This window comes from Anarhichas minor, unplaced genomic scaffold, assembly GCF_050575085.1.
Source record: "Anarhichas minor isolate MPS153535 unplaced genomic scaffold, ASM5057508v1 ptg000004l, whole genome shotgun sequence".
Classification (NCBI taxonomy): domain Eukaryota; kingdom Metazoa; phylum Chordata; class Actinopteri; order Perciformes; family Anarhichadidae; genus Anarhichas; species Anarhichas minor.
Window position 1 is genome coordinate 16,905,397 of NW_027466450.1, and position 26,342 is coordinate 16,931,738.

The following is a 26,342-nucleotide window of genomic DNA, read 5'->3' on the forward strand; positions in this document are numbered from 1 at the left end:
CAAACCTCTGATTGGTTTACTTACACGTCAATCAACCATTAGCATGAACACTATTGGTCGAAGCTGATTTCACCCGTTGCTAGGATACAGATGAAACCTAACAGCTAGATTTTATCGTTCACAGCTCAGTTTCATCTAAAGCAATGTAAATGCAACTCACAATGAACAATAGCAGTTAATTAATGGCGGATATGTGGTTCGTTCTTTGGGTACGAGGTAAATGCAGTATATTTCAGTCTTTCGCGTTTTTTGTCCTTCTAGGTTGCCGTACCCTTACATATCATCGTGACTGCTGAGGGGCGGGGCTACAGTTTTAGTGGAACAACGTTTTTCTGATCTGATCTCTGCATAAAATCTTAAAAATGAGCTCTTCTGACATGAAGATCATTACTGTGATCGGCAGGTGAGCAACAAAAGACGCTTCTGTGTTGTTTAAACTTTACATCTAAGGTGTTATTATGTTATTCGTGGAGCTGACATGTAACTTATGACTTCCTTTACTGATACTGATGCATTTGCACATTTTATTGTTTAAACTTAGTTATTTCATATGACTAAGATCATTTCCTGACATCTTATATCGTTATACATTTGCAGTAGCTCTTTCAATCAGGAGCGTGTGTTTTTGGTGTCAGAAGTGTAACAATATCGGAACACAAATACACATTTACTATGTCAATAATTAACTTTTAAACTCAATAAATAGTGTTTTATTTCTATCTTTCCTACAATAACTGCATTATATTGGATGGTGATCAGTTGAAGCGTCCTTTCTTTGGGGGATTTGTCTGTAAATACAGCTAATTTATTTCAGATGAGCATTTTAACATTTAGGAAAATGTAGTTGTATTGTAAATTACGCAAATTAATCAAACAAACTAAGAGTGTCAAAGTGAGTGGGACAAAAACAAGAGTGAAGAATGAAACGGACATGCCTTGGCTTTCAATGATTAATCATTTAACCTAAGTTACTCTTAAGTTTACCATTTTAGTTTATGTTTTTACAATAGACTTTGGAAAGATGTGTTGTAAAATTAAGTTGTCTTATTACATACAATAATTATTGTATTATCCATATTATTTATAGCACTAAAATTGTTATTTTACGTGTAACATTTAAGTTGCTGTTGCATGTCCCCGGAGCTTAGAGTAACTTTAGTTCCTACCTGTCATTATTCTGCGGGGGACATGTTTGAGTGTAACAGACTCTGAGATGAGTGAAGTTTGGTGTAACCTGTCTTACCATATTGATGTTGAATAAGGAAGATTATCTAATCACAGTGCTAATTGTAGTGCGCTTATTACCGACTTATTACAATTATTACGTAGCTTCGTGGCTGTATGGAGGCTCCACTTATCGGCTTACATTTTAACCTTATTTCAGGACCCTGTTCATTATTTCTATGCTCTCAGCTAAAGTTGTCAGTCCCCTGGTGTGTCCTCTTAAACAATGAAGTAAATAGTAAAAGTCACAGCCAGATATCCACTCACCTGTGTTTGATGTGCACAAACATGCACAAAAATCCTCCGTAATATTCTGGTTTGAAAATCACAACCAACTAAACCTGAGTTTCCACTCCAGGATTTGTGCTTTGAACAACAGCAAAGCCTGCAGACATTTCACTTTGTAACTGACGTGTGTGTGTGTGTGTGTGTGTGTGTGTGTGGGAAAGAGTGGAGTGTTGGGAACTACAAAAAAAGAGAGATACTGCAGCACAACATAAAGAAGGAGTTATTTATGTTCATGGGAGAAGTGACGGTGAAAACACACCACAGCAATAACCAAAACAAAAGAACACACCAATTGTGACATTAGTATTGTTTAATTAATGTGATTTTGTTGTCTTCACAGAGAAGAGATTAAAGTCAACAGTGAACATCTTACATTATTATTTGTGTTTTGTTTCAGTGGGCTGATCGGCCGCTCCTGGGCCATGGTGTTTGTCAGTGGAGGCTACAGTGTGAAGATCTACGACAACCAACCAGGACAGTCTGCCAACGCCATCACAGAGATCAGGTCAGCCTCATACATACACTCATCTATTACCTCTGCATCTGGATCACATCCTCCTGTCAGCCTGAGGAAAGGCCTCTTGGAGAGGCTTTTTAGCTTCAACTGGATTACGGAACTGTTGATGTTATTGAGATAATGCCCTTAATATTGGGCTGTACAAATAAACGGTACATGGCCTGTCTGGAAGTCCTCAATAAGACCTAAAGCTACTGTGAGGAACACTTAACAGGTCATATGACCTCCATCAGTAAAGAGACCATCAGAGAGAAGATGGTCTGTTTCTATAGAGTTATTCTTAATGCTCGTCATCGGAGCCACCGGGTCGGATTCTGGTGAAACCAGATGAAATCATGCAGGTTCACCAGAAACTCCTTCAGCTCAGACTCCAGCAGAGACCGGTCCACCGTGGACAGACCCAGATCCTCCAGCAGAGACCGGTCCATCGTGGACAGACCCAGATCCTCCAGCAGAGACCGGTCCATCGTGGACAGACCCAGATCCTCCAGCAGAGACCGGTCCATCGTGGACAGACCCAAATCCTTATTTCCTTATTTCCTTTAAGATGAATTATACATTTTCATGGCTTTCTAGTCAATAAGTGTTTGTGGCTGACGGACCTTGTCCAAAACTTAAACCGTTCTTCCTTCCAGCACTTGCACAGAAGAGACATGGACACTCATGGATCAGTGACCACCTTTTACTGAAGGAACACATGGACAGACACGTGTTCAGGCCTCAAAACTCTCTCACTGCTAGTTAAACATTACTGTGGGATGACAAAGGACTTTTGGTGAGAACTTCACGTAGAGTGAGGAACATCTACAACCCTTAAAACTAACTGTGGAACAAAGCCAGACACTATACAAGGATCTCATTATTTGAGAGGGCCCTGTTTTTAAAAAGTGGAGTTTCCTTTACACCACTTCTACATTCAGGTATGTCGCAATTCATCTACGAGCAGCAGCTGCTTCTGTGCTATCATGAGTGGCAGCCAGCATGGATAATCGTAACATGAAATTTCTTCCTTCAAGATTTCAGGCTCCAATCTGCTAACATCATTTATTGAAGCGTACAAATCTGCTGCCTTTATATTTTGAAAATGCTTCCTAGACATTAGAAGAGTAATGTCGCATGTCATCGTCTTTGGAGGAACTTGGGTTGAGCGTTGAGCCTCTTTCTCTGTGTGTGTTGGCTCAGGAAGCAGCTGGAGGAGCTGGAGGAAGCTCACATGCTGAGAGGAGATCTGACCTCCAAGCAGCAGCTCTGCCTGCTCAGCAGCTACGAGGACCTGGCTCAGGCTCTGGAGGGAGCCTTCTTTGTCCAGGTGACTCACCAGCACATGTTGTGTCCTAATGCTATAATCAAATGTACAAGATTTACTCAAGTTTTGTACAATGTTGAGGTACCTTTATTCTTAAGTCTTTTAATGTAATGCTGCTTAGTTCTTCTCCTCCACTACATTTAATTTAAAGACGTTGTACTTTCTACTTCACGACATTAAGTTACTTCACAGATTAAGATTCATGTGATAAGTTTATAAAATATGTTTCTGTGCTACAGATGAATACATCCAACATTACATAAAGTAGTTAAATGTGCTCAACCTCCACCAGCTGTCACATTAGAATGCTGCTCATGTGTTAAAGCATCAGTAATAATATATCACATCAAAGGGACAATTATGCTCAACAAGAACTTTTATTTTTAAGTGCATTTTGATGCTAATACTTTTGTACTTTTACTTTTTTTAAAGTAACATTTTAAGTGCAGTATTTCTACTTGTGAAAGAGTATTTATACACTGTGGTATTAGTACTTTTACTTTAGTAAAATATCTGAGTACTTCTTCCACCACTGCAGTGTGAGGAATGCTATGTTGTTGGTTTATTCACTGGTTCATCCATTCATCAAACGCACCATGAATCAAATATTTGGAGTGCTCGTAGTAATCTCAGTACAGTATATTCTGGTATTTTCTTTTTTTAAATACACTGTTTGTCCTCAAGGGGGCGCAACATCATTGGTTAATATGTGTGCCGGATGCTACGCTACCTCAGACACCACTGATGGAACTTAAATAAAGCTGAGCACTAAATTCACAGCTGAGTTTCTGCATTTTGCAAAGTTTAGACCGTTTTCCTCTTTGTGGATTTTATGTGTAATAAAGTAAAGTCAGGTTATGTATTACAGAGTATTTAGTGCGTGTTGTTTGTGTAGTGAAGGCAGACTTGCTTTTCTTTCCCTCCAATTCATTTGTTTTTCAGTACCAGTGATATGATAATCAACATATGTTTTTATATATTAAATAAATCAAAAGAAGATAAAAGTTCCCAATACAAACTATAAAAGACAATTATAACGGAGGGCCGATTAGATAGACAGCACTAAATAAAAGTTATATACTGAACTGATTTGACAGAATAACTTATTTGTTCATCACACACTTACCTTTAAATCTATTATAACTAACCTGAATTCATCAGATGCCGAAATTTAAAATATGATTGCCTTATATTTTTGAGTAGTTAAGATACTATGCAGTTAAACGTATACACGTCATGTGTATGCTGTACATGCTTTGCAGTATAACTTTCCTTCCAGCTCAAAGTTGCCGGGATACTTTTTGTTTTTTTTCAGGTTCATCTGGTTCTTACAGTTGAATCATTTGGCACATTTGCAAGTCACACTTGAACAAGCAATGTGGAAGTAAACAACTTTAATGTGCTTCACCATTAGTACACGCATCGACTCCCTTGCAGCGTCCTCACATGTAGTTTTGGTGTCCGGTTTCAGTTTCTGGTATTTTAATACCGTTAATGCAACAAAATAAGAAATGTGTGTATATTGGGGTTTGCATGTTGTGCTTGTTGCTGTCCCTAAATTTTCTATATGTTAAAAAGTGCTTGCCACTGATGGGCCAAGAAAGGCACAAGAATTGGTTGTCAATTTCTCAAAATGACGACGCACACTATTGAGCCCTGCTTCCATGAGGCCTTTAAATGAGCTGTCTGTTACATAAACTAAGTAACTCAAGCAGAGAATTCTTTTGAGAAAAGGTTTAGTCGGAAGTCGTCATGACAAGAGTAGCGCTGCGTTTGAAACACGGCATTTAAACACGAAATCACTCATTGTGTCTTTTTGTCATGCTGTCTCGACAATGGGTATTGCTTACTTAAAAGAAAAGAAAAACATGGACTTCTTAAGCCAAAAGATGATCTATCACAGAGAGACGGGCAGGGCCAGAATAAATCAATACTCTGTACAGAGTTCAGGAGCAATGGAGGACTTATTAGAAACAGGGAAATAACATAGAACGATGCAAAGTTTTCCCTGTTCAGATAGTCAGCGTAACATTTCCTGATACCATGACGCCAACCGATGCAAATTCCCCCCGTTATTGATCCGGGCTTGTCTAAAGGAGTTCAGGGAGTTCAGGAGTATCTCTCAGTCAGACTGTGTTACAGAACAAAGCAGTAAAACATATAGTAAAGAAGAGAACAGAACAGAACAAAATGATAGATAGATAGTAAACTATAAATACATTACCACTCTTCACATTACTCGCTTTTGTCTATATGTCTCCAGCCAGCTGTCACTCCATATCATCACATTATTGCTCACGCATTCGGCAGGTATGCTGCTCGTCCAGACACTCTTTGCATTGGCTCACACTTGATGGATGTTCTCAAAAGCTTATTGACGTCCCACTATTGCTTTCGAGAGCCACTCCTTTCCAACGCTGTGACAGGGAGGACAATAAAATAAAATATGGCTGAGCCTCTGATGGATAGTTTAATTGCCTTCAACTTATTTGACAGAGAAGATTTTGGTGGGAATAGTTTGCAGCTTTGCTGTAATCAAAGAAAGATTGATGACAAAGTTAAAGGATCCTTTGATTCACCCAAATTACATTTTGGACCTTTAGTGGTGTTGATGTCTACTGATAGTTTTGGTTTTGGTTTTATTTATCAGAGTACATTCTCAATACAACAGTTAGACGTTAAACAAGAAACAAAAGTATTTATTTATTTGAAAAATGGGAGTGAAAACACGCGTTTGTGCGTTTTTGACTCCCACTCGTCTTTTGACTCCCTGACGAAAACTTGACGCCGAAACGCGTCAGAATTTGTCTTTAGGTCTAACATGACCATGCCGTTACAATAAATAGAGTCCCGTGGAGTTTTCTTGTGGTTTTAGTTGTGATGAAGTTTTCATCTTCACTGTGATGCTTTGCTGGTTCTCTGCCAAGATAAATACAAATAAATGAGTTACTGATTTATTGTTTCGACGATTGTGTTATTCTGTGTAATAGTTAAGACAGAAGTTTTTATATTCAAATGACAGTTAGAGTAGTAGAAGTGGGAGCAGGAGCATAATATTTACTTACTGTCTAGCAGAAATAATGTCAATGGTACATTTTGGTACACTTTCCCTGTATGTGTGTCTCCAGGAGTGCGTATTTGAACAGCTTGAGGTCAAGCAGAGCGTCTTCCAGGACATCGAGCGTCTGGCGGGGAAAGAAGTCATCCTGAGCAGCTCCACCTCATGTCTGGTGCCAAGCAAGGTCTTCTCTAAAGTACAGAACAGGAGTCGCTGCCTCGTCTCCCATCCGGTTAGTGATGCTACACTCCTGGTACCAGTAAAGTGATTTCAACCTAATTAACTACAAGCTGGGGAAGCCATCTTAGATAACAATCCCCCAAACATGTATTTACAGGTTCCTTGCCCTGTTTTCACACATGAGCATATAAACCTGAAGCGCACTGGTACCCAAGTTAAAGTCTGTTTAAACTTAAATATCTATAATAATAATAATCATGATTATGATTAACTTCAAAGAACGCACAGGACAACTCACTCTCCTTTTCCTCTTTTTATTATCAACCCATTTTGCTTTGTTTACTTTCTTACGGCCAATTTTCGGAACAGTAATACGAGCACCTAGTGGAGTTATTGACTTTGGTAGTAGAGTTATTTAAGTTGGTAACCTTTCAAGAAAACAAAGTACACAAATGCCATTACTTTCAAAACAAAGTCGTCTGCTCCTATTTACCTATTCCAGTGAAATATATATATATATATATATATCTCCATGTAATTATACTTCATCAAAATAGATGCTGCAGCATTGTACAAAAATAGGCCTTCGCATCACTTGTAACTAAGAAAAGTCAACTCATAACAGAGCTGCCAAATAAATCAAGCAAACCAGACTAATATGTATGCTGCTTTATTTTTCATGATGTACAGTATTTACTGAATTTGACTGGAAACTATTTATTTAGTTAGATTATAACGTAGCACCAAAATATTTTATGTCAATGCAACAGATAGATTATCACTTCCAATTGCTGACTCTGTTTTTACGAACCGCTTTCCTTGAGGAGGATTTTTAGAGAACAACCTAACAGACTCACTCGCCTCACTATCATCAGCTATTTTGATGCATAACGACAAACAAGCATTTTTTACAGTGTCCCAGTTGTTCCTGAAATATCTTTATTGTTCATTTTATTATTTGACTTTTTGGGAATTACAAAATGTTTCAGTCCTTTTATCTGCTGACCCTGAAAAATAACCATTTGCCTCTAACGTCACAGTCTGCCTTTTGACTGTCAAAAACAATTATATTTAATTTGTATGTATATAGAGAGGAAGATAAATAATGGGATGTATTTATACCAGGCCTGAATGTTTGCATGTTGCATTTAACTCTGGTAACTGTATCAGAAAGACTGTCATCAACATTTTAGATAATGTCCGCTGTCAATCACTAAGAAGCTTTCTAAGGTGACTCAGCATGTTAACATACAATGTCACCCACTCCTTCACAAAGGTAAAATGACAGATTTAGCTACGTGTCACCAGTAAGCTTGAAAGAATTCAGTCGTCACTCCACAAGTGCACTGTTCTCTTCTCTTCTGTCAGTACTTCTGTTTGTGATGCTGATAGATTTTCACTTTAGAACGGTCTGATTTAAGTGTTGGTGTAGGACAGAGTGTCGTTGTGTTGTGCTGTAAACTGTACTGTCAGTAGTCTGTAAAGTGTATTTAGGTCTCTTTTGGAAAAGAGATCTTAATCTCAATGTGACTGAGTAAATATAAAATGAAATAAAACTAAAAAAGAGAAAAGTTTAAAAACAGCACAATTGGCAAACTGTGTCAAAAGTCTGATTTAATATTAAGAAACTGTAGGTGAAGAAAATGTATATATTACAAAAACACTATTGTAGTATTGTGCCTAAATTCTATGAATTGTAGTATATTATACGATAGAATAGTAAAATAAAATGTGGCATAGTACAGATTAATGTGTAAAATGGTGTATTGAGTTATAATGTAGTTTAGTGTGCTGTATTAACAAGATGTGTCATAGTGCATTACGGCCTGTTATTTGACTCAAAGTCTAATCAATCAATCAATCTTTTATTAACGACCACTCGATCCAGGTCGGTCGGATTTGGTTTGGGTCCATCATGGTGAGTAAACGTCAGTCCCCATAGTGGTCATTTCACATAGTGAGACCATTTTTTAACTTGACGTCACTGTATAAGATGACCTCCAGGATAATCACGGCCTCATGACACTTAACCACCACAAACTACAGACCTAAGGCATTCAGAGGATGTATGGCTTTCCTTAGTATGTTAACAATAATGGGGTTTATGAGCAGTTTCCACAACAGAAGTTCTCACCATTAAAATCGCAGAAATATGCAACTTTTGCAAAAATCTCCAAATGTCAAAAGATTTTTTTATACCAAATCACAGCATGACTTTTTCTACGGTGTTCCTCAAGGTCTTGGTGTGTTAATGTGGTATTTTGGAAGGATTTTTGATCAGTTTTATCAATTCTCGTGTGGTTACTATGTTTCAAATTGAGCACAAAATCTGTGTAACAAATGGTATCAACCCAAAAATTGCTGCAACAACTTATGTGACCTAATGGAACACAGCAATGGCCATCATATACTTCTATCATAATGGTCTAAGTTATTTTACACTTTTACAATTAGTTTTAATTAATCAATTAATTTTTATTTATAATTTTGTGACTAGAAGAACTTTACACACACTGCTGAGCTGCATCTTCATGTTCCAAACTTTACAGATGATGTTCATCACTTCTATGTGGCATCTACTGTTGACCTGCTGTCTCCCCCTAAAGATCCCCTGTTCCCCCCTAAAAACGAAAAAAATCAGATCTCTGTGGGTCCCTTAGGGTTGAACACATACAATCTTTTTAACAAGAATGCTGTACTTACCACTGTATGATTAGTGACTCTCCTGTGCTCCTCAGGTAAACCCACCTTACTATGTCAAACTGGTGGAGCTGGTACCTCACCCAGAGACGGAAGCAGCCGTTATGGACACTACCCACTCCCTAATGACCAAGGTAAAGACTAAGCCAAAACAATCCTAGGTATGTCAGGACCTGCGGGAGATATGCAGTAAGTCAATATCAGGTTTTATGAGAACAAACACATGAAAAATGAATGAATGTAGTTCAGGAATGGAGTTATGTGGTATGTTTAGTGTTGGTAAAAATCCTAGCTTGCAAACATTTTGTCCATTTGTTTGTTGTACTCACGGTTTGATTATCTGACGTCATAGGGATGACAGTCTGTCACGACTCCCTGGATTACCACACTGATTATTCAAAGCAAAGCCTTGCAAGTCTGTGCAAGATGAATTTCAAAACATCTTGAGTTAAATGCAAACCTGTGACTTCCTGGAAATGATCTGTTTAATTCCCTGGGCGTACTAAGATTGGTAGTAAAGTAAACAAACTTTGACCTAATTTTCTTAAACGTGCAGAATAATAAGTATTGTCTTTTAGGAGATAAAGTACTGCCATTAATTTTTTCATAAATTGTGTTTATTGTATTTTTTAGATAAGTTCAAAGCATAGTCTACATTGCCAAGTTTTTACCTTGGAATAATGAAGACTAGTAGTACCTTGAACTATATTAGCCCATGTTATGTTTATGCTACATGTACATTCATCAAGGCATCTACCCCGCATTGTAATTCTTGACACAACTTGTTTCTCTTGATTCAGGTTGGCCAGGCGCCCGTCCGTCTGACGAAAGAGATCGATGGCTTTGCCCTCAACAGAGTGCAGGCGGCCATTATTGCAGAGTCCTGGAGGCTGGTCCAGGTCAGTGTCTAGTTTCTGTCCTTAGGTGAAACGGTGGAGTTAGACTAGTTATTTCACTGCTTTTCTTCTGAAACTAGTGTGGAATTTGAAACACACCTAGAAATCTTAGCCATGCCCTGTTTCCATGTACTAACAGGACTTTTTCCTTCGGCATTATATTTATCCTTCACCTGCAATTAACTCCACATCAGGGTTAAAGCTGGAGGCCGGGTCATTTAAATATAAATGAACGTCCATTACATTAAAGCACTTGCCAAAGGAGTTCACACAATGCTGATTAGGCTCATTGCCGCCAGTGAAGGCTCACTGCGTTTTGCAATATGCCAGAGTTGTAGTGTCAGTGGCGACTTTCCTGCGCAGGCGCACCAGAAGTGGTGCGTTTTTATGTCAACCAGCCAGAGATAAAAGGGGGAGACGATAGCGGCTGAGCAGCAGCTAGGAACGGGGTGGAAATCCTCATGCGTCCATGAAAGGTTTCTGGAGTGGATGCTGCAGATAAAAAAGGAACTCTGCGTTCAGAAGAAGGTAAAAAAAAAGAAGAAATTGATCGACAGCGAGGACAAACAGATCTTGACCTTTTCTTTCCCTCTGCCAAAATTTACACGGGAAGACGTGAAGAGAGCACTTCTGGGGGCGATACGGCGAGCTCACCTGCAGGCCTATACGTCATAAGCATGCACCAACATTGTTTGTGTAATTACACTTTTTGCCAGAGGAGGAGACAAAGGTTCCCCACTGCAGGTTTTAGGTTTGAATTATTATATATTTTTTCCTTTTTCTACCTACTTCATGAGAGTGAATATAGATGCTGTTTTAGATTGATTGTTGAGAGTAGGAATAGTATTAATAGTGGCGTTTTTATTGGCTAAACACCAACTTGTTTGTTTTGAGTGAACCAAGCAAGTTTAATGACTAATTTGGCACATCAGCATATTTGTCTTTAAATGTTTAACAATTGCTATATGCCCTAACTGTATAATATTAAATATGAATATCCAGCGAAAACAAAACATTTTAACGTGTCAATACAACGTTTTGAGGGTTGGGTCCTCGGTCCTAGTGAAGGTCCTCATAACGTCAGAAACACAAGAGTGTGTGTGTTCATGTTTTTTTTTTTTTTTTTAATCTCTACACAAGAGCTCCTCAGTCTCAGTGAGGCCTTGTGTTGCTGAGTATCGCTGCTCATGGTTTTGTAATGGAGGCAGAAAAGAGGAAGCCCCTTGTCGGCTCCCCTGTGCTTTAATCTCCATGGTCTCCTTCCAAAATAAAAAAAAAGGAATACAATGAGAGTAAATGAGCCTTAGCCTCTGATGACAGGCGCCATTACACGATCACTCAGGGAAGAAAAGCTTGGAATGATTGTGATGATTGTTATCTGAACTGAACTCACATGGACACATTGTGATTCAGGCTTCGAATATCACAGACAGAATTATTTTTGTAGAAGATTCATAAACGTTTGTGCTAAATATTTGTTGATACTTTCTTGTATTTGTTTCAAGGCTCTTGCTCCTCTCTTTTGTTTCCATATTTGATACATTGACCTGTGGGTCAGTAACACTGCTGGTTTTGCAAATTCTCCCTTTCAAAGGGCTTTAAAATCTCAGTAGAATTCTGTTTTACAAAATCAAACTACTGATATGCAAAATTGTCGAATCAGTTCATGCACATATGAATATTTCAAACTTTCAAAGTTTACTTTATGACATACTACAACTATGATTTTATTAAGTCTGCAATTTTCAAATTGATGAAGAAGAAGCTTAGATATCATGACAAGCTCCAAAAAGACTGGATCCTACATTTCCCACCCATGCCGAGTAAATGCTCAAAACCTTTAAACGCATGGCCCCAGTTTGTAATACTTTTCTGCTGTAAATTTGTTTTCACAGGCTGATTAATAGTCCTTAACCCTTCAAATAAGTTGCTCTGAGGACAAAAATGTGTGTGTCAAAAAGCTGCCATAACTTTCACCGAGTTAAATTTTTCAGCCAACTTCAGTCAAAAAATGTAACTTTAAAAGCCAAAAATGTCCCTCGTGAGGCACAAGGGTTCTATTAAACTGATGTTGATGTGTAACATTAAATCAAAAGTAGAACTTGTTCAGATCAGAAGTCTTAAATAATGAATTTAAATAATAATACAGTCAATGCCTGCAATGCGTTTGTCAGAGTAGGTGTAAGTGTTCGATATCTGACTTTGGAATTAATCTCTTCAAACATTGTGTTGGTTATTTTCTGACAAAAACTCCTGAATGCTGACTGTTGACTAGATTACAAGACGATTGAAGCTGTGACGGATTAGCTCTGCCCTCTGTCGGGATGAATTTCTACTGTATGTTAGAACAACTCCCATCTCTTATCACAAACACAGGACATAACCCCAGAAAAGCGTCTTAGATCAGTGTCTCTGTCTTTCTGCCTCTTTACTCCATCTCTTTTCTCCGTCCTTCTCACAACTAAATCAGCATATTGCTTCCTTGTCCCTGACATGACTGTACAAGTTACAGTGTGCAACTCTATCAGACAGACACGCACATGCTCACAAACAAAAAGTAACACTGAAGGTGGGACAACTGCAGCAAAACACTTTAAGAGAACATAACAATGAAAAATAATCATGATCCAACAGGGAAGGGTGTGAATTTGGGTGTGACAGCACAATGGTGTCAGTTATTTCATCAGAGAGGTTTTTTCCATTGGGCGATGCAGATCTGTGTCGCACTTTGTCTTGTTGTCAGCTTCAGTTAGAGTACCATGTTTTGAAATCTGTGTTTAAAAGAAAACAATATTACTGTTCTACGAATGACAGACTTTGGCCTTCCTAGAAATTAATCTGTAATAAAAGACCAAGAACTAAGAATAGTTTACATTTTATATGGATATACAACTTTATTAAACCACAAATGCCTCATTGAGATATAACAGACTTACAATAACAATATATATATATATATATATATATATATACCACAACAAATACATAAAAAAAAACAGATTACATTTTTGAATAAAAATAAACAAATACTACTGTATATATGGATGGAACATAACATTACTATGTACCTTTTTTATATATGGGTCACTACACTGACAGAGAAACTTGTACGTGTAGATGTGAAAACATCTGTAAAGACACACCGACACACACATTGAAAAAAGGAAAAATAAACCTAAGTTACTCATGTGATTTCTATATTCAAAGGATTCTTTACACTCTAGAAAGGATTTTCTGCCGTACCAAAGAAGGACGAATGGACTTCTTCTACTGTACACTTCCAGTGAGGTTCGTCCATCACATGCATTTATACTTGCATGGAAATTTGCTCATTGATTTGCATGATTTCACAACAATGAAGTTGGACGACGCCGCTGCTCTTGTTTCTTTCTCATAATATAAACAAAGGACACAAAAGTCTTCAGCATTGAGTCACTGATGACGTGTGTAAAAACAGCTTAATTTCCTTCTTTTGTATTTTTAAATACAAGTTTTAGAACCAGTTAACGCGTACTCTGCCTTGATGTATTTAAGGTAGAGTTTTTTAGAAGACGACTTTAGAAGAAGGCTTGTTTTGAAGACGATATTTCACGAGTTGCGGATAGAGTTCACCTGCAATTTTAACCTTTTATTTTTAATTTTAGCTTTAATGAATATTTTTATCTGTCAGCCCTTTTGATGAGGGACATTTTGACTTGTTAAAGCAATAACATCAATGATGGCTACATTCCACTTGGTATTGTGCGTGCTCACTCGCTGACACGGCTTATGGTGGGATAATTAATGGATGGAACCATTGTCAACGTTATGAGTTTACACCTGTGCTTTTCCTTTGACAAGTCAAATTGTCTGCTGTGAAATGGTCTTTATATAACAATTCTTATGTTTCAATGCTTTTTCTTTTAGAGGAGTGAAACAGCAATGTGACATTTTTAGCACTAAAAAATTTATTTTTATTAGATTTTCTTTGGTTAAATTGATTAGACGCTCACAAGAAGAGATCAACCGGTATTATAAGAAGAAAGCGTGGGAGGGATGACTTGCAACAAAAGGTCCTGGCTTTGTCACAGTGTGGACTCTTTATTAAAGATTTTTGGAATTTGTTCCGTCTCTCCTTGAACGATCTCTTTGTTTCGAGAGGAGCTTCCTGGTTCACTGATGAGCCGAGTGAGCCTTCAGTCAAGTGAAAGCTCTCGTTAGTCCAGTCAATGCAACAGCAGTCACTGAGGAGGTTCCCTCGGCACAGACATGCGAAAGGCCTTTTTCTTTCTTTCTTTGTAGTTGCTTTTTGTCTATTTTTTAGTAATTTTGTGTCTTTGTAGTTGTTTTCTGTCTTTGTAGCCATTTTGAGTGTCTCTGTAGTTGCTTTTTGTCTCTTTGTAGTCGTTATTTGTGTCTTTGTAATTGTATTGAGTCACTTTGTGATTGTTTTAGTCATTGTGTACTTGTTTTGGTCTTATTGTAGTTATTTATGTCTGTAGTTGTTTTGCCCCCTGTGTCTTTTTGTAGTCACTTTTATTTCTTTGTAGTAGCCTTTTGTCTCTTTGTGGTAATTTTGTGTCTCTTTGTAGTAGCCTTTTGTCTCTTTGTGGTAATTTTGTGTCTCTTTGTAGTTGTTTTGTCTCTTTATAGTAACTTTGTGTCTCTCTGTGGTTGTATTGTCCCTATGAGTCTCTTTGTGTCTCTTGCAGCTGTTTTGCATCTCTTTGCAGTTGTTTTATGTCTCTTTGTAGTAATTCTTTGTCTTTTTGTGTGTCTTATTAGTTGCTTTTTTCTCTTTGTAGTTATTTTGTGGTTGTTTTGTCCCTTTTCACAGTCCCTGTGAGTCTCTGTGTTGTCTCTTTGCATCTGTTGCAGATGTTTTGCATCTATTTGTAGTTGTTTAATGTTTCTTTGTGGTCATTTTGAGCCTTTTTCTGCTTGGTATGTCTCTTTGAGTGACATTTTGCAGGGGAGAGGGGGGCTCTTGACACTTTGTGCCACTGGGCCTGTGCCCGGGAGGCCCGTTTATTAATCCACCCATGCTGGGGATGACATCGAACTGGCTTTCAGCTTCTGAGAATCATAGCATACATCAAGGAACTGAAGCAGAGATTACTGTGTCCCTCTCCCTCCTGACTGCATCCATGCATCCACTTAGATATATTTGTGTCTTCACACAGACCTGTGGAAGCTCAGACTCATATCTACATGACATTCCATACTGTGCATGGGTCACTCCCTTGTGAGGCTCCTTGTTGAGCAGAATTAACCCTGAGGATGCACCCTTAGGTCCCAGCTGACAAAAATGCCACGTTGCTGTTAAAGTGTCAAGACTTTTCTCTGGATGGAGCTCCAGGCTTAGTGCAACAGAGAGCATTGTTTTTCATTTCAAACTTTGGTAACTGTGAGTGTGTACACAGCTAAGTGTGTCTCTAAACATACAACTTGACATCGTATGTAAAATAGTACAGTAGAAATGGTTCTTTTCATGTTTTAAATAAAGAGCTCAACGACGTCCAAGACTTTTTATAAAAAATTATTTAAGAAATCCTCCATTCAGCATCCATCAAACAAGCTTTATGTTTTTACTACTTGATGTTTGAATAGTGGAACACACATGTTCGATTTTTATTACCATATTTACTCTTACTTTTCACTCCCTGTGTACACAGCAGTCCTGTCTATTATTCAAGTTTAGCTGACCAGCTTTGTTGTCCTTTCCCTCGATTATTTAAATTTCTGTGTCCATACATCGTGAGAGATGCAAAATCAAGTCATTCTTTTACTGTTAACTTTAAACGTAATGCATATTTATATTTCCACCCCAGTTGTTAAATTTTGACATCAGTTTCATACATTTAATCTTCGATTTCACTTCCGTGATGGAGCCAGATATGGTTGCTAGATTTTGGACACCCTTGCAAAATAAATAAATGATCCAAATGACAGCGGCTGAATAGACCTTTAGAGATATTTTGACTTAGTATAGAATGAAACAGATGTAATTTATAGCATACATTTGGACTTGTTATATTATCTGTATGCATTTCATTCAAACCTTGTGTATGTAGAAATTACTAAACTGGTTTCTAAATTTAAGGCCGTAACCAAATCGGGCAACCTGCTGGCTTCTTACTGAGAACCAGTGGCCGTGCTTCTGGTTTCTGTACCTCGAATACATGCTCAGTTAAATTACGTATACAATCTAATAGCTCGAGGCTTTTAAAGCAAATTCCGAGCATTGTTAACACCGTGGCAAAGAGTTAAACAAACCTGTCTGACAGGAATGATCCTTCTATCTTTCTGACAGCTGCTCTTGTGACAGTTGATCTGCAGGTAAATCCTGAACTTTAGTCGGCGTCAGTTGCCGTAGCTCAGTATGTGGACCCGGCTCTAATTAAGTCAGGATGAATGTCTGAGGCGTTATTCAACCTGAATGTGTCTCGGAGGAAGGCTGTTTCTTCTGTTAATTGGTGTAAACACTGGAGATAGAAATGAGCTGTGAATGTTTTATTGACATGAAACTCTTGAGCTGAAACACAGCTCAAGAGTGAAGTGGATGAACCAGCTGACCTGAGCTTCACACAACTGTCCGGCCACGTGGCTTAAAGTGATTTACACTGTAAATAGAGGAGAAAGTAAACTCTCAGAATAAGTTGGACCAGATTCCTGTACCAATTAATTTGGTCTTGAGTGACCAGGAAGGTTAGAAATTGCGACAGCGGAGGTAAAATACGATAAGATAAGATAAAACTTTATTAATCTCTAAGAAGGAAACTATTCTGCCAGAGTTTCATTAAAGATTACAACAAAGACAGACACAGAGATGCACACTCACTCACTCACGGACTCACGCAAACCTGGTGAACGATTGTATGATTCTCCCAGCAGAGATAATAAAAACATCTAAACAAGGTTTCTCTACTTCTCTCTTGATTTATCACCTTCAAGTCTTCTTCAATACAGCATGATGTTCATTTAGTAAATTATGGTCCATTTAGAGTCAAACAGACCATAAAGCATTGGATGCTTTAGGGCGGGCTTGTGGAAAATAATTTGTGTATCTGCCCTGTGATTCAGATCCACTCCAACCTGCACCGGGGTCACTCTTAGCCCATGCTACACCCGTCCACCAAGTTTCATTAATATTAGTCCAGTAGTTCTTCCGTAATCCTGCTGACAAACCGAACCGACAATTTAATATAGCTTCCTTGGCAGAGGTAACTAGTATGAACTTTAATAAAAAAACAACAACATCAAAATAGGACCAGAAGTTCGGCCTTGAGCATCAAGGCCTGTGGACCGAGATTGGCCTTCTTACATAACAGGGACCCTCCATCACCCCTCTAAACACACACACACAGAAAATAGTCCTTGAGTCAGGGCCAGCGTTGGAAAGCAGAGCGGCTGAGAAAGCGGCTGGTTGCCCCCCAGTGATTACTGTGGAGAAAAGACCCCACCCACCGCCCCGCTTTGCTCAGATAACAGACCCGTTGTTGGACGCAGGACCCAAACAAAGGCGACACTGTCCCTCTCCTCTTGCTCACCCTACTCTCTGTCTCCGTATCCGAGCTTTGATTTCCCTTCCGTGGTCGGCCAACAGGTATCTCTAACTCAAAGATTACCTTGAACCACTCCCTCGGTCTCTCCCTCCCTCCTCCCTTCCATCCCTTCCATCCTCAGCCACTCTCCTCCCGGTACTTCCTACATAATCCTGAGGACACAGAATTGGGTGATTAGGGAAACTTTATATGGTTGGAGTAGTTTGATGGGATCAAAGGTAATTCGGGGGTTGGTCCAAAAGCCCTCACCTGAACTGTCAGGGAAAATATAGTCTGACATTCTGAGACTACATTTTGAGCTGCAGCTCAAACCAGGAGCACAGGGAACTGAGTGGAAAGCACTGAGAGAGACGGCTCAGGGTCGGCCTGTTCACACTGTACTGATAGATAAAGAAAGTATTTGTCTTCTTATCTAGTCACACATTTACTGATTTGTACCTTTTTGGAGAGGAATACAAAGGGAGATTCGTGTCAATAAAGTGTATTTCTCTCTCTCACTCCACCAGGATGGCGTTATCTCTGTCAAGGACATCGACCTGGTGATGTCAGAGGGGCTAGGAATGCGTTACGCCTTCATAGGTCCCATGGAAACGATGCACCTCAATGCACCAGCAGGTACTGTTCCCTCTTTTGACTTTTTGCTCACATAAACAGAAACTCAGCGCCAAAAAAAGCAACATACCTCTTGAAGCTTTTGTTTTGAACAGAAATGAATTAAAGAATAAAAGTTGACCGTATTCTAAGATGGCGAAGGCAAAATCTGTGAACTCGAGGCTTCATAACATCAATCCACAAACCAACGAGTGATGTCACGATGACTGCGTCTACTTCTTATATACAGTCTACATCCAGCACACCAGGAAAAGGGATGGGATTTACAGTGTAGGAAAAAAACAAGAACTTGAGTTAAAATATACCTCGTCGTTAGCGCAAAACCTCCAGTAATTCACAAAAAGATAATTTAGGAAGAACACCAGGCTCTTTAGTTAGATAAATAAAAGTGTGAGTGAACAGTGACCGAGCAGACACGTCTCAGACCCCAACATACATGTACTGTAACACACCGTGTTTCAGACAGAGAGAATGAGCGTCAACCCTCAGGGAGATGGGGAATATCAAAGGGGAGTGTGAAACCCAAAGAGAAACCCTGACTGTGTACACACACACACACACAGACACACACAGACACACACACAGGCAGAACAAAGCAGTCTTTTGATGGGTCGCGATGAATGCACTCCCTCACACCAGTAATCTAAAACTCACAGAGCCCACATCGCGGCCTTCAAACCAGGTGCCAACTCTACCTGTAGTTACAGTCGCGAAGCTTTCTACTGAGCTCTTTTTTCTGCTCAGGAAACAGTAGTATGATCATGTTCACAAAAGATTGCTAAGACCTACATTTCCCGGCCTTAAATCATTCCAATCAGATACCGAAGCACTCAGGCTCTCTGTCTCTGTCTGAATGACTCAGCTTTTGTAAAAGCATGTACCTGCACAGGAGAGCGCTATCCTAGCTGTTGTCTCGAAAGAGGCTCTAAGATGTTTGTGGTTTTGCTCTTTATACGTTTTATCAGCTCTGGTTCAAATGGTGATCCAGTTTCACGGCATCAAAATGTCAGAAAGAAACTTTTCGATCCGCTTCTCCGCTCTCCAACTGCATTCTAAGTGTATTTCACAACACTTGTTATTAGCTCAGTTAGCTGTTGATGATCAGACGCATCGCTAGAAATGTGGCGCCCGTAAAACGATTGTTCTCCTAGGGTACGCCACCCTTGGTGTTCCATCCTGTTTGCACTATACGTTGCATTTTGTTGCGGTTTTTAGATGCGCATCAATGTTAAAATATTCTCAACTTTTCCGCCAATGTCACACTTGGCCCAGTCAGCCAATCAAATCGAGCAGGAGGTGGGCTTTACAACTTTTACCGCTGACTTCCTGTTCTGACGGCGGTAGATGTGATACAGCTAGCTAGCTAGTTAGCAGTTTGGCTGTGAGAGCGCTACGGAGTATGTGAGAGGGACGGGGGGGGGGGGGGGGGGGGGGGGATTCTTATCTCATGGGGTGATGGTTTCATGTAGGCTACAGTGAGCAAGAGAGCAAGCGTATTATCGCGTCTCGGTGTGATCAGCCCATATGTTTGTCATTTGCAACCAAAAATAGTTGCATGAGACAAAAGTACTGCAATTTGCACACTTGTATGCATGCACATGCATTAAAAGGGCATTCATTTTCTCTACTTGTATGCTAGTACTTATGTTTCACATTTATTTGCACTGTAGTTCATTCTTCTATCTATCCCTCTATCTGTCCATCCGTCCGTCTATCTATCTATTGAACTAGCTATCCATCCATCCATCCAGCTAACTGGCTGGCTAGCTAGTACAGCTACAAGCACCAGAAAATCACGTAATCACGCATCAGGTGCACCTCTACATTTTTGTAACTTGACGCGCTCTACAGAGGCACGCAATCACGTGACTGTCACAAATAGTTCACTGATAAAAACACTATTAACATTTCTAGGAGTTATACAAAGAAGGCCAGTTTACTTTTAAATGCTTTAGAAACAGGAGGTTTTTCCAGCCAAATCAAATTGTTTTCAGGATATTCAACCTCTGTTTCTTTATAATGCATTTAATACTTATCTTGATTCTTTACAAATCTTGTTTAAAGGTAATACAGTAGGCCATGAATATGAGATATGAGTTTAAAGTTAATTACAATTCCTCCTCTGCATTGTGGAGGTTAGTTTATGGCTTTTTGCTGGTTACACCTCAAAACTTTAGTGAGGCGATAGACTGCTAATGCGACATTCAATCATTGCCACGCTGAGACAAACAGAATAGTTATCAGATTAATAACCATACACAAGCAAGACATTTTTGTTCTCTCGGTTTGAGTTGACATTAAATCCATTAAATTTGCTTTACAGCACAAACAAAGTCAACATTTAGTTTTCTCTCTGTGTGGAATACAAACGTTTAAGAAGAAAGTCAGACAATGGCAGCGAAAGAGGAATTACAGACGGCTTGAAATAGCACTTGTATCGTCTTCCCACACATGGTCTGTGTTTGGTTGAAGGTAGATGGTATTTGTCGCACTCCTCCGTCATATATAGTGTTTCCCACAAGTTTCATGCAAACATTCAAAGTTCAGCTTCAGGATAAAACAGTAAAAGGCGTTTGAAACGTTCTGAATGTTCAGTTTTCTATGTGGTCCTAAATAAAGTCTGATTAAATACGGTAGAAGAAATAACTGAAGCGTCACACTTTTAAAATCTGTGGTGTGAAACTTCATTTCAGTGTGACCGAGCTATTTTACATGGACACCCTCTGACCTGTTTTAATTACAGAGCTGGTGTGAAGTAGTTTTGGCACATCGTTCTTGTTTTACTCCACACTCTCTTTATTGCTTCAAAGATCTGGTCCTCACCTGCTTATCACAGGAATGTCAACAGACCGCACCGCTGGTCCTCGTTATGATCTGTTTTGTCTGGTCATTGATTGTTATGGAGACAAGTGTTGCCTCATAGGTCATTAGCCAACGTAGCTTCATACAACGGTTTGTATAATATCTTGTGAAAAAGTTACTCCTTATTTTTCATGCATTTCCGTACAAAATTCCAGCAACACGTGTTAATTTCCGCTCATAACATGCATGCAGTTTTTTTCAAAATAAACTTCCGTCCTCACAGGAAACAACTTAGTTGGGTTCAGGCAACAAAACTACTTTGTTAGGTTTACGAAAAGCTCGTGAAATGTTTACGAAAAGATCGTGAAATGTTTACAAAAAGATCGTGAAATACTTAGTTAGGTTTACGAAAAGATTGTGAAATGTTTACGAAAAGATCGTGAAATACTTAGTTAGGTTTATGAAAAGATCGTGAAATAGTTAGTTAGGTTTAGGAAAAGATCGTGAAATAGTTAGTTAGGTTTAGGAAAAGATCGTGAAATAGTTAGTTAGGTTTAGGAAAAGATCGTGAAATAGTTAGTTAGGTTTACAAAAAGATCGTGAAATACTTAATTAGGTTTCGGAAAAGATGGGGAAATACTTTGTTCGGTTTAGGAAATTATCAGGAAATATATATATATATATATACACATACATACATACATATATACACATACATACATACACACATACACACATACATATATATATATATATATATATATATATACTGTATATATATATATACATACATACATACATACATATATACATATATATTAGTGCTGGGCAAGTTAACGCGTTAATTTCGCGTTAACGCATTCATCAATTAACGGCGACAATTATTTTATCGCGCGTCAACGCATTTTTTAAATTTATTATAAGAGACAATACATAGACATAACAACAAGAGGATGACAAGAGCAGTGGGATAAAAGGCAGCAAACATCCTATAGTCAGTTTGTGGGTTTGTGTGTGTGTGTGTGTGTGTGTGTGTGTGTGTGAACGTGTGTGTGTATGTCCTTGAGCCTTTTTTAAGATGGGAAAAAAAAAATGATCTCCGTGGTCAACTCAGCAGACACTGACATGTTAGTGCACCTATATGCTGACATTCACGGTAAACACATTTAAACGGCACAGATCGGGAGCGAGCGAAGGACTTTGAAAGTTAGCGGAAAGATTAACGTGAGACAACATCCGGTTTCTTCAGACAAACATCCGGTCCAACAAAGTATGAATTATATTCACATTAAGTATAAAACATGCTACCTGCATCTCGTGAACCAAATGTTATTGCCCTTTTGTTCATATAGCAGTACTTTTAAAATAAAAGTGCGCAATACACTACTTTTGAATTGATTATTGAACTTTGCCATAACAATGCGATTAATTGCGATTAATCGCAATTAATCGCAATACTTCCATGCGATTAATCGCGATTAAATATTTTAATCGTTGCCCAGCACTAATATATATATACATATTTCCTACATACTGTATGTATTTTATATTTACAGATGAGTAAATACAACAAGGCTCCAACAGTTTTTACAGTGTGAAAATGTATTAATCTTTAACACTTTATTTGAGCAGCACATGAATCATTCATCAGCCACAGTGCCTGTTGCCTGCATCACAAATAAATCATTAAGGCTTAATCAATGAGAGTGATGAGATAATAACTTTAAGGAATCACACTGAAAGGTAAACTAAGACAGAAAGTAAGGAATCCAACGCACACTCTCAGCGACACCCAGCACCGTGAAACGTGATCAATGATCTCGTTTCAGTGGTTCTCTCTGAGTTAACACCTTTAAAAGACAAAGTCTGAACCGAAGAAAGAAGTTGATGCAAGAAATATTAACCACATCTTTACTGTAACAGAAGAAATGTGCCTCGAATGCAATTATAACTTTACGTTTTTTTTACTGGAACAATACTTTGTATGTTTTGCAGTGTGGTTGTATGAGGTTCTTCTCCACAGTCAGTGTTTTACTACAGTAGATGGAGCAAAGTGATGTTCTGCTGTGGACGTATTTTAGACTCCTAAAATAATCTAAATCAGTTTAAGTGAACACTATATTTAGAGTATTTTAACCTCTTTGCTTTGCTGTCAGACAGACCTTTCTGAGGGAACTGAAGCTGTTATCTATGATCTCTACTAAGACATAAGACATAAGACTCCCCTCCTCTGATCATCTGTCCTCTCACAGGTTTGGAGGACTATATGAAACGTTATGGAGAGGGAATACAGAGGATCCTGACCTCCTTCGGGCCTGTACCAGACTTCTCCGGCAGCGAGGGAGCCAAGAGCATCGTAAATGTAAGTATGAACGTTTTCACTGTAAAATGCAAAGTTTTATCCAGATCGAAGGCATTTTAATCGAAACACATACGGTCGCCTGATTTTCCTGATTCGGTCACATGAAGAGAATGTTCTGTTGACGGCGTCTTTAGTTCTGCATGAGTTCCTTCTCACCCCGGCACCAAATTGCTGTTTCCTAAGTAGTCACTGCTCAGTCAGTCACATGCTATCACAGGCTGTTAACATGTTAGCCACGCAACGTCGCTATCTGAGCAAAACCCTGCAATGAATAACCAGTTTACAGCAACAGCTCGAAACCTTCTGAGTCAAAAGAGGGTTTTGGTGATTTAGTGGACGCTAAGTGGTTTCTTCTCTCAATTATGTAGATCTAAAGACACGCTTTGAGTTGTGTTTTAGGCGATTCTTAGTGTTATTTATTAATATCATGGAAGTGTTTTTGTGTATTTTCTGTTATTGAAGTATTGTTAGAAATATAAACGCAAACCAGGAAGAGTCGCTACTGTTGCAGCACTGTATCTAATGGGGAGCTAAATACAAACAAACAAGAGTTTACTTTGTATTTACTTTGTAAGAGTTTACATTGAATCACACAGGAGCAACATTTCTACTGTGAGTTAATGTACCAATGTACAAAACTCCCACCACATTAACTTAGGCCTTCTTGGGTTTTTTAAGTTTTCAGTATCAAACGCTTAAAGCTCCTTTTAGGTCTGAACGGTGGCTCTAAACAATGTGTTGCTCGCTCCTTCATTCCCAACACATCGGGACAGCAGACCCAGAGTCAGTCGACCGGAGACAAACAGAATGTTAGGTTAGCGTGTTAGCAGAGCAGCTGTAGCAACAACAGTTCAAGAGCTGTGTGTGTGTTTCTGCAACGTTTTTTTAAACGGTTTCAAACCAGTTGTAGCCGTGGAATTCAGAAGACTGTCTTCATTCTGTAGCTGAACGAAGCAAGAAGAGACTGACTTGTGAGTCTAATGTTAGGATTTTACTGATACTAGTACTCTTCTCTACTTATTGGTTCGGTTCTTTATCGATACTCTTATCGGTTCTTTTTGATTAGTTTGTGAGAAAGAATCCACATTTCTTTATTGTTCTTGTATGTAAACAAACTGTCTTTCTTGAGCATCAACACAAGAAGTTCTAAAATCTTTAAAACACATTCTCAGCTAATCAATGATCTCAGTGATTATCTCTCATTGATGATCCTGTTGTTGTGAGACAGAGACAGAGCGACAGAGACAGACAGAGAGAGAGAGACACAGAGAGAGACAGACACAGAGAGAGAGAGAGAGAGAGAGAGAGAGAGAGACAGACACAGAGAGAGAGAGAGAGAGACAGAGAAAGAGAGACAAAGACAAAGAGACAGAGAGAGGACGTCTGAAACGAGGACATCTCACTCCAGAACTAAGAAAGTACCGATAACAGAACCGTTAACTCTGGACCTCATCAGTACTCCGGGTTGTTACTCGTTTAGAACCAGGGTCTCGGAGGACATCTCTTCCCAGGATCAGGTTTCCAGTTAGAAATACAATCATCTACATGTTCCTGGTCCCTGAGGAGCTCCAATATGGCCGTCAGATTGTGTCTTTTTCCTCACATGCGTTTCCCTCCCTGCTGTCCACAGGAGATGTGCGAGCTGATCCCCAACGACCAGCAGCATCTGTCGGCCCGGATGGAGAGGAGGGACCAGCTCCTCATGGGTCTGGCCAAGCTGAAGAAGGAGCACTAAGATCAGCCTGCAAGTGAAGGAAACTGCTGATTAAGAATGAAAACAACGATCTGTTGACTGATTATAAAGAAATAAAAAGACTGATACCTTTTTTTGACATTCAGCTATAATGAATCATCTCAGGTGCTACACACAAAATAACGTAAATGAATTCTGCGAAAAATGTGAAGTTGTGATGAATTAAAAACAATTAAATCATTATGTTTATGTGCTTTTTATATTCTCTCAATAAAACATGTTTGATCCGATTAATAAAACGATGCGTTCCAATATTAAACACGTCTGAGTGATCTCAGCGGTCTCTGTTCCGGGTTAACGGGTCACTGGTGAGTTCAATGAACCCCAGGAAACAATGAACGAGTGATTCTTCACAGTCGCTGTGACGTTTCTGCTCTTTTCATGTTGCAGATTTCATTTCACAGTGATGTCGTCTCACGTCAGACGTGACTCCAGTCACCAGCACAACAAAAATATACACATCTTTGTTTATACAGTAGGAGGTTTTATGCTTTGTATGTAAATACAAATTAAAGGTACGATAAAATGTATTTAAGTCTACGTAAATATTGTGTTTATGCTCAGGTAGACATTGTAACTTTTATATAGTTATTTTCTGGTAAATTAAAGCTCTGAATCACGTTTATTGCACCTTCAATATTTAAGTAGTACTTCAGTACTACTTAAATACACTTAACTTCTACTCCATTACATTTATATGGCAACTTTAGTTACTTTGCAGATTCACGTCAATACTACAAAATAAAAGCAGCACATAAACGATGATGTGTTATTGATTCAAATAAAACTTTATTGATCGTGAAGGTGAATTTCACAAACGCTCTCCTCCGTACTGATGAAATATCGAGCTGCTTTTGATTTAAAGGTTTGAGTTGGTTTAACTTTTACGATTTAAAGGCGCTTATGGATTAAAGTTATGCCTCACTGGCACAATAACACTGCTGGTTGATGAAGTTTACATTTGTGTGTTCAATAAGATACACAATAGTGAGATTTATGACTTATTAAAGTGTTTTCTGTTATTTTAGCTGGTTGTTGTTTTTCCACTTTCTCTTTTTAAATCAGGAAATCAAATCACATTTGGTCAAATTAAACATGAG

The 26,342-nt window shown here is 38.7% G+C and overlaps 1 protein-coding gene across 1 annotated transcript; it reads left to right on the plus strand.

Moving 5' to 3' along the window:
• The first annotated feature begins 292 nt into the window (after positions 1–292).
• Positions 293–25,423, plus strand: cryl1 (crystallin, lambda 1). Its single transcript, XM_076111525.1, has 9 exons — positions 293–403; positions 1,910–2,017; positions 3,212–3,338; positions 6,464–6,625; positions 9,312–9,407; positions 10,074–10,172; positions 18,220–18,328; positions 23,380–23,489; positions 25,120–25,423. Exons 1-9 carry the CDS (start codon positions 363–365, stop codon positions 25,222–25,224), a joined length of 957 nt encoding a protein of 318 aa, XP_075967640.1. The 5' UTR covers positions 293–362; the 3' UTR covers positions 25,225–25,423.
• The last annotated feature ends 919 nt before the right edge of the window (positions 25,424–26,342 follow it).